A 9,799-nucleotide genomic window follows, 5' to 3' on the forward strand; every position below is an offset into this window, starting at 1 on the left:
GCACCTATTATGAGCTGTAAATTTTACTGGGCACCAGAGATACAATCTTTACTAAGATGCAGACCCCACCCTCACAGAAATTCAAGGTCGTGAAGGGGAGTCAGAACAATTAAAGACATAAGGTTTGTGGGAGAAAAGCGACAACACTTTCTAAACGTGAAGATATCCTTCAGACAAAAGCTGTGATTGTTATATCTCATCCCAGAACAATTCAAGGAATGAACTCATACCCTTAGCCTCTTATCGTGTAGATGAAGCTCAAAGATGAGATGTCATTTGTCTGAGTTCAGTAAAAGCAATCAGTTATTTTTAGTTTCATAGCATCGAATAACAAGGAGAATTCAGTGTTTGAAGTGGTGGCCTTTTATTTTGGCAGCATACAAATATTGCCTGGTTCCTTTCTCCTCCTAATCATCTCTGCAGTTAGAGTTAACAAATTGGATTTAATAGAAAATTAAAAGAATATGAGGGCCAGAAAGGCAAATTGTATTGAGGTGATTTAATAAATATGATTAAGAATCCAGCACAACTACCGCATTAAGTTCAGCTAACTGCTAAGGCTGTAAAATTAAGAAAAGGTGGCTACTGGGAGGGTGAGCGGTTTCTGGGCTGGCACTCCATGTCACAGGGAAATACCGGCCCAGGCAGGTGCTGCTTGTTAACCTCACTCCCCAGAGCATTCGAGAGAGATCATAGGTCGCTCACATACTGCTGAGTCTCTTTAACCTCTCTAAAACTTGAGAAGAGTGGATACATGCCACAGCCAGAAGGGAGACAAATAGAGTTGCACTGCAATCTTCTGCAATAAATCTACTCCATTATCTTGTGATTGCTTATTCCTGCCCTAACAAACCCTAAATCAATGCGCTCATTAGTAAAACTTAACTTTGTTAACCCAGTCCAACTCTCTCTTCTGCTTGGCAGAGTAGTCCTGGGGCACGTCATGTTAACAGCTCACTGAGGGCATTCTGTCTCCCCAGCACTTGACATTGTTCAAAAGGTACTGAATTCAGTTAACCGAGCAGACCATATTCCCATTGTTGAACAGTGGTTCATTATAGATGCAAGAATACGAACCGACAGCCAAATGGGAAAGACAGAATAGGACAGGGAAAAAAGGCAGCATTTATAGAATACAATTCTAAACATAAAGTGTCTCATTTCTTCTATTCCTGAGTTACCCCTACTCTGTCCAGTTTCATAGTTAGTCAGCCAGTAGATGCAGGCCCTAATAAGGCCTCAGTTCCTTTCCAGGCATTATTATACTTGAGGATGTTTGCTTTCTTTTTTTTTTTTTTTTATTTCAGCATATTATGGGGTTACAGATGTTTAGCTTTCTTAATGAACATTTTCAGAAGAGAGTTTCTTCAGGGAAATAGCTTCTAAGAGTGCTGTTCTTTAATCCCCATGTGGTTCCAAAAGCATGACACATTATCGGGACCTTGGTTTTACCCACCTGTAAAAAGCAGGAAGTCGAACTACGTGATTTCTGAATCTCATTCTTTTTCTGAAATTCTGCGGTTATAAGAGAAAAACCTTGTTAGCAATGCATAAACTAAAGGGATAGTGTATATTATTGTAGCTGAGAAAGCGAAAAACTATTTAAGAGAAAAAAAAGTTACTCATATAAGGCTTGAAGGAATTTTAAAAAGACAATTCAGAGAAATAGAAATAGGAAAATGCAAAATTTGCTATATATTCACTAATTTGAAACTACTTTGAGTGAATTATAAAAGATAAGGCAATCTTCCCCACCACCACCACCTTTGGTTGCCTAGGCTGAAAAAACATAACATAACTCAAAGGCATTTAGTTGACCTGAAGCACAGTGACAGATTTGCTGTATACTCTCTTTAATTAGGATGGGAGACAGCTACTGACATTCAACTTTTTGAAACCAAAAAGTTATAAGTATGAATTTACATAGCTGACACCTCTAACATAATATTCATACAAATCTGAGTGGGATAAAGAAAATGCCATTGTCTGTCTCTGAAAATGGTCATGTAAGTTTTTGGAGAGGAATTCTCCTAAGAGAAATATTAAAAAGAAATAAAAAAACAGCATAGCACTGTTAGAGCTGGGCCACATTTGTTTGCAATAGAGACCACATACCACAGTATTCATGCTGATACTTTGACGCAATACAAAGTGATTTAGGGCATTTATTGGAGTATAGCCTACTGCTGGATTCACTAGGGAATTTTAACTGATTTCTCAATCATATATTTTAAGTTGAACAAGGCATTATAAGATGAATAGATTCTGGTCAAATGGAAGGATTGGAGAAGAATGATCTTTACAAAATAAAAGAAATAGCAGGTACCCAGGTAAGATTGTGAGAAATTGCTTAAAGCACTTCCCTAGCTGAAAGCTAGTATGACACGTAAGCAAGTGCCATGATCACATTTGGGATTCATTAAAACCACTTTGGGAAGAGTTAAAAGGATGAAAAAGGAAAATGGGAGATAAGAATACAACCTGGGGGTGATTGCAATAGCCTAGATGAGAAGAATACTGAATCAGGAAATGAAAAGGAAAGCACAGATGGAGAAAACATTTCAAAGATATCATCAATCATATTTGATATCCAAGTAAATAGGGAAGGAAGAAGATAGGAGTCAAAGATGACTTTCGGATTTTGGCCTTAAATAATTGGAGGCTGTTAACCAAATCAGAGAAAACAAGAAGAGAATTAAATAAACTACCCATTTTCAGGTAATAAGTTTTGTTTTTGATGTGCTGTGCTTGAGGTATGTGTGGGCCATCAAAGTGGAAGAGTCTACTGGGCACTTTGGAAAACAGATGTGATGCTCAGGTATGCTGGTAAGACTGTAAATAACAGATTTGGGGGTCATATATACAGAGTGAAAAGAAGACTGGAAAAGGAAAATTGAAGGATGTTCATATTTAAGGGGTATACAGAGGAACAACAGTCAACAAAAGCGACAGACAAATCATGGGCAGCTGTAGAAGCAATGAAATAGCTTGAGAAATAAACAACCATATGAATGAAGGCTGAGTAGGGTAAATAAGGTCCTTGCAATTAAGAGATCTTTGGTGGCCTACATGGGAACATTTTAGTGGCATATCCAGAGAGAAAGCTACATTGCAGAGGATTAATAATGTTTAAAAGATAAGGATGTGGAGTCAACAAGTTTATACTGTATTGTGATCAGTTTGAAGGTCAAGAGAAGTAAAGATATTAGCTAAATGTCAATGAGAAGGTAGTTCCAAATAAGTTTGGCTTTTTTGTCATTATTCTATTTTTGTATTTTAACATAAATGTTATTTGAGCATATTTGAGGATAGTGTAATAAAATTAATGATACAGAGATTGAGGAAGGAGAATAAGAGATACTTTATGGAACAAAATCCAAAAGAAGGTACCAACAGCATTGGTTGACTGGCATTTTTCTTGGAAATAAGGCTTTCTTTTTCATAGAAATAGTGGTGAAATTTGCATTTATTAAAGGACTTAATGAAAAAATATTGAAGAGCCTGTGAAACCCACCAGACTGAAGATCAAATTATGGACCCTGGAAAGACAAGGGCCAGGAAGTGATCTTCCTGGTCTACACTTCTTTAGACAAGTGAATAATGGAACCCTAACACTGATGAGCTGAACCTAAAGCAAGACAGCCTAGTAGCCTGTAGAAAAGAAAGGAAATTAGATAGTAATAAACACTGTGGAGAAGAAATGAAATTCAAAGTAAAGATCTTTATCTTCTTCCATGCAAAGTTTTATTGTTCAAGAGTTCGTATTGAGCTCTCTGAAGAGTTTAAATGCCACTTTGCAACCCAATAGTTATAACTCTGGCAAGAGCTTGAAGATCAGTTTAACAATTCCTGTTATAAGAGGGTGAAATAACAGCTATTCTCTTTAGATCCCTAGGAAAAGAGTCTGTGCTGGAAAACAAAGAAAGAAAAAACATGCAGAGTGGGTGTGGTAACCATATTTTCTGAACTGAATAAATATCAGAGCATAATCCGACATGGTCTGGCAATAAGACAAATATTTGACATTGGGATTAACTTAATAATGCTAGAATATGTGGTTGCTAAGGAATGAAAGATTTCAAGAGCAAAGGTATCCTATTAATAGTCAATATTAATAGCAAAGTGTCAGTCCAAGGAGGAGAAGCATTCTGGATATCAGGACTGCTCCAGTGAAGGAATCTTCTCATGCTCTATCAGTCCTTAACCCCTTCTTCAAACATTTGGTAAATGCCTATGCATGCAGGGCACTGGGACAGACACCCAAAATAGAAAAATTAGATAAAGTTCTGTGGAAGAGGTAGATTTATGAGAGAGCAATTAGAAGAGAGTGCTGCATACACAGTAATAGCAAAAAGCACAGTTAGTGCAGAGGCTAGAGCTATGAGCTTCCTGGGGCAAGCAACATTTGGGTGAAGATTTGCAAAAGGAGATAGTAGTGAATTGTCTTTTAAAGAAAAGGAAAAGTGAACCTTAAGGAAAAGAATTTAAAAGATATCTTGCCTGCTAGCTATGTCTCTCAGACAAGTTATTTATATTACCACAGTTCAATGGTATAAAATATCTCACTAGTGTAAAAACTTAGTTAATACCTATGTGTGACTATGGTTTATTTTGATCATTAGAATCATACTTCACCAGCCCAATATTAATATTTTGAAATCCCAAACCCTTCATAGAATGTGGATAAAATCTATTTTGAAAGCTTTCTTAACATTTAGAATTTGACCCAGTATGCATAAATTTTCACTGAGTATATTCCTTTTTATAAGGAGCCTTTATTTATTAAGTTACCCAGCCAGCCAATTAAGTTGTTCAGCTACACATGCTAATTTAGTTTCTAACTTAGAATAACTTTATTAACTGTGACTTTCCAATGTTCAAAATTTGTGTTATTTTCTTTTTCTTTTTGCTTTTAATAATAACTCTTAATAACAAGACAAAAAGAAAAGATTTGAGTTAATTTTCATGTTATACTACTTAGATAACCAGGCTAAGATCTAAAGTTAACTGAAAAAAAAAATTAAGTTGACTTTTACCTTTACAAAGAAGCTGATAATTTTTAAAATATGCTCTTGATAATGTAGGCAATGAACTCTTAAGTCCCAATTTATTATTTCTGAAAACTTTAGAGAATTTGTAGGAGTAAGGAAAATTTCCTCAATTTGGGCACATAAAGTAATGCAGAAGAACTCAAGAACTGGTAATTTTGCTGCCTAAAGAGATACCCTTTAAGATGTCTTATAATTAGATGAGTGTAATATTTATGCCTATTATTCTCATTTGCAAAAGACCTGCACTTTGCAAGAGTCAAACATGTTGGCCCGAGAATCGCTCTGCCTATTTTAATGGTATTATTTGGATCAGACAAACATTAAATACCTAGCTGAAACTAAAATTTTTATTGGTTGATTGATTGGTTGATTGTCTGCTTACATGACAAGGGCATTTCATCTGTACCTACTTAGAAACACACCTACGTATCAAGAAATTAAAACTATCATCCAGTGTTTAAATTGCTGTAGTTTGGCAGTTTCAAATTTTCAAGTAACAATCAATTATTTAATAAGAAATGTTTGTTCACAAAATACATAAGCTGGATTCAAGTAATTTTATGGAAAAATAGCGTAATTTCATCCAAGTGGCCTATGTATCCATTTTTGTATGACTTTCAAGTCATTATATTAACAGGTAAACACACCACTTCAATGTGTATATTGAACTAATATAAAAACCAAAGCACATTTTAAATAAAAAGCAACATTGTTTCCTGAATAAAACCCTGCTTTCGGAGCCATTTGCTGGGAGGTGTTAGGGGAGGGACAACCCCCACCTAAGAAGTGGGGGACCTGAAGAAAACCAAGTGGGAGAACTTCTCTCTCATTTCCACCTCCTCAACATTTTTATCCAAGTGAAATCAAGTTAAAATTAGGACAATAACAAGAAAATTTAATAGAAAACATTCAGCCTGCATGATTCCCTGGGGTTGCAATGGGCAGTCCACATATGCTTTCTCATATGTGAAGGGTTAGGGAATTATTTGTTAGGCTAATTGTGTTTAAATACATTATCAGTTTTATGTCTTTTTAAAATAAGTATGTACTGTCTAATTGTCTTTCTGAATCACTGCCCTACAACTGGTTATAGCTGAATAGAATATAGCTCATACTCTTAGAAAGTATGAGACTCAAGGATATTTTAGTTTTCCCACTCTTAGAGAAGTTTCTATTTGTTATGGTGGCCTGTGCGTCTGTGGGCAAGAGCTGAGAGCCTAACTGATTACAGAGACAGAAAAAAGATATAGAGTCCAGAAGAATCACACTGGCTCTGATAGATGGGCAGAAACTAACCAGTCCTTAAAAATCACCTGGATTTGAGTTAAAACTGATGTAAATAATTGGCTTGATATCACCAACAAAGTCTCAGATGCCAAATGTAAATTTTTATTTCCATTCCAATGTTTTTAGTCATTTCAATACAACTTAGAGCTACCGAGCTATGGAGGCATGTAAATAATACTTCTCCCTAACAGCTTTTTAGTATTAGAAAGTAATCTTAAAGGAGTATAGGACTTATGTCCACTATACACTTTTAGGGATACTTCTTGGTCCTGAATTGGCTCCTAAGACTTTAAGCTGATATTGGGTCCTATATATATTTGGTGTCCTTCTTGGATTCTCTTATTTATACTAAGTCATGCTTTAATTTGCTTTATTTTCCAAAGTGGGCTTTATCCCAACCTCTCCTTTTCAATAGTAGACCAGCTTGGGTAAGAACTAAAGATAGCAATGGTAGGAAACTAAATTTCTGAAGACTCAGAGGAAGAAGATTGACATTTCAATTTCAAACAATATTTCAGATTACCTTTTACTTGAATTTCTCTCTGCCCGCTATAATACAACTATTATAAGTTTTGTGAGTTTTTTTTTGACAACTTACAAAAACACAATTAGCAAACAATATAAACCTTTCTAAGATACTTAGTAAAGTATATGTCGATACTTCACTTTAATTACAAAAATAAATGGTGCCGAGTTAATAGATTGGTGTATCTATTTGTTTTTGTTATTTATAGTACAAGCTATTTTGTAGTATTGATTAACAATATTTTAAGGACAAACCAGATGAAAGTTGGCCTTTAAAATTTGTACTGTAAGAATAAGCATTAAAAATAAGTTATCTCTATCTAATTATTTTTCTTTTGCCTCCAAATTGGTGCACGAGCTTATCCCCAAGCTATAAATAATTGAATGCTTAAAGAAAAAATAAAAATAAAATTTGAAACTTTGAATCTTGAACTTTGTGTTGCAATTTGGCATCCAGGAAGGGAAATCAGGCCTGTCAACTCCAGAGAAGCATGAGGGCACCTGATCCTATCACTGTTAATTCCAAAGTTGGGAAAATATGAAAACACCTTAAAATAAGGCACAGCACAATACTCAAAAATTAATTTTTAACTGAATTTTTACTTTTACTGGGCCTATTTATAGGGATATCAAAGATTAAAATATATTTTAAAGCAACACATATTCAGCTAGTGTATAACATGTTAGCTTTCTAAATTATGAAATTATCATGTCCTGGAGGATATTTTTGTCATGCCTTGCATCCCATTGCTGTAACCAACAAAGGCTTTGCTATCTATTATAGTTCTTATTTGTATGCATGCCATGCATTTCAATCAATTTTTTTCATATATAAGCACCCTCCTGGTTTCTTTACAACTTCTTACACTTTTGCATTGGTTTCAAAGACAAAAAAAAATAAAACAGAGAAGAGAAAAAAGTATTTATGTATTGTTCGAAGTTATCATGTAACAATCAAAATGCTTGTAAAAGAAACAAAGGCATGTCTTCTCAAAACTCCAAAGTAATATTGCTTGTGGTCCCTCTGCAGCTAGATCCTGAAGCTAGCACTATTCTAAAAGAACTTCAAGTTAAACTCAACGGGGTTCTGGATGAGCTCAGCGTCACTTATGGTGAAAGGTAAGTGGCCTCAGTAGTTATTACCTAGTTATTATTAACTAAGTTTCAGTTCATAATATTCATGCCTCCAGTTCTGTCTCTTTCGTCTGGTTCTAAGTTCTAACTTAGAAGATGATGACTAAATCCACTTAACATCAAGACCCGATCTATGCATCATTTTCTCTGAAAAGTCTTTTATGACCCCATGATCTAATAGTGATGTCTTGCCATGCACTCCCAGAGCTCTATGCATCCTTCAGTTGTGTAGTACTTACAACACTGTGTTCTACGTTTTGTTTTATCTGCCCCTTTCCCTCACTTTTCTATATGCTCCTTAAGGGCAGAAACCATATCTCTCATATATTTGCAATTCTAATGTTTAGGACTTAGCAATTGGCTATGGAAAGAATAGAGAAAGGGAGGGAGGAAAGGAAAAACATTTACATACACAAGAAATATGAGTTGTGTTCATGCCATACATATCGACATGGTTGCACTTCAGAATAACTGAACCCCAATCCTATGCCGAATTAAGTCAGGATTCTTGGTTTTAGGGCTTAGAAATCTGAATGCAAGTATCCCCATGGGAAAGAGTTTGGAAACTACTGACATATCTGTATTTGCTTTTCTGTGATATGGTTCTAAAGAAAGAGATGTTTACCTTCTTTCAAAATAAACTTCATTTTGATCCTTTAGGAAAAAGCCATCATCTCATCATCAAATGTTAAAATAGATAGGAAAGCAAATGTGTCTGTGAAGAAGGTCATTAATTTAATATAGAATTTGCTTTAAATATAAGTTCAATAAATGTTGGTGTATTATTTTAAACTATATGTCCAGTTCTCAAACAAGACTATAAAGATTGCTGTTATGGTGAGTGTTATCTCTTTGAACACCACCTATCACCTATTGTATTTTAGAAAGTTACACAATTACTAAAGATTTATTGATTAGTTATGCCATTTTTAAATCAGAAAGACAAAAAAGAAAAAGTCTCTGGAAGCATCATATTTTTTTTCTCAGATATAAGAATGAAGGTTTCTCTCCATTATCAGAGATGTGTCCTTAACACCCTTGTGCCAAGTGGCATTGTCTTTACGGAGCCTGCTTCCACAGCACAGGTGCTGAGCCGGAGAAGCCTTGCTATTTTGAGCTGAGGGTAGTCGCTCTGCTGCTCTGTGTTGTTAGCTGACTTCTGCCTACTTTGGATGGTAATCAGAAATGTGAAGTTTCTGTTTACCTGGAGTTAGAAAGGCAGAGATTGTTCCAGAGATGTGGGGCTCACTGGCTTTGACTTGGGGTGACACTTAGTGATGGAGCCTTTGCTCAGCCATTTCAGCCTCGCCTCTCTATTCTAGTTGAGAATTAACCGTGGTTAGCAGAAAGGCTGTTGCCTTCAGCTCAGAAGGCAACATAAGAGATTATTTAGCAAAATTAGGGAGAGAAAAAGTGGGCCAGGGATAGCTAGAGGTATTTAGAACTTTATGGGAAATAAGATGACTAAACAGAATAAAAACCAGAATATAAATAGAGAAGTATATTTAAATTACTTTCTGTAAAATATCCAAATTATCTCGATGAACAAGTGCTTTTCATTTGATTTGTCGGGGGGGAATATTCAGGTTGCAAAGGCTAAAACATGAATTCTGAACAAACTTCAATTATGAAAGAAAGAGTGATGCCTTTAGGAGGGCACTTGAAGGGCTTTATTTGTATGAAGTCAGCTATTTTAGACTAGATATAGAAACCCATGGCTATCCAGCATCCATTCCTTCATTATTTTTTTAAATAGGAAAGAATATAGTACTTTGTTCAATTAGGATTATTAGGATTAAAGA

At 35.2% G+C, this 9,799-nt stretch overlaps 1 protein-coding gene across 1 annotated transcript in view; it reads left to right on the top strand.

Moving 5' to 3' along the window:
• Positions 1–9,799, top strand: part of UNC13C (unc-13 homolog C (C. elegans)) — a 656,589-nt gene that overhangs the window by 535,040 nt on the left and 111,750 nt on the right. Inside the window, 1 exon segment of the mRNA XM_012658024.1 lies at positions 7,894–7,982. Within this exon segment, the coding sequence (XP_012513478.1) occupies positions 7,894–7,982 (89 nt within the window).

The sequence above is a fragment of the Propithecus coquereli genome, unplaced genomic scaffold (assembly GCF_000956105.1).
Source record: "Propithecus coquereli isolate 6110/MARCELLA unplaced genomic scaffold, Pcoq_1.0 Scaffold57, whole genome shotgun sequence".
Classification (NCBI taxonomy): Eukaryota; Metazoa; Chordata; class Mammalia; order Primates; family Indriidae; genus Propithecus; species Propithecus coquereli.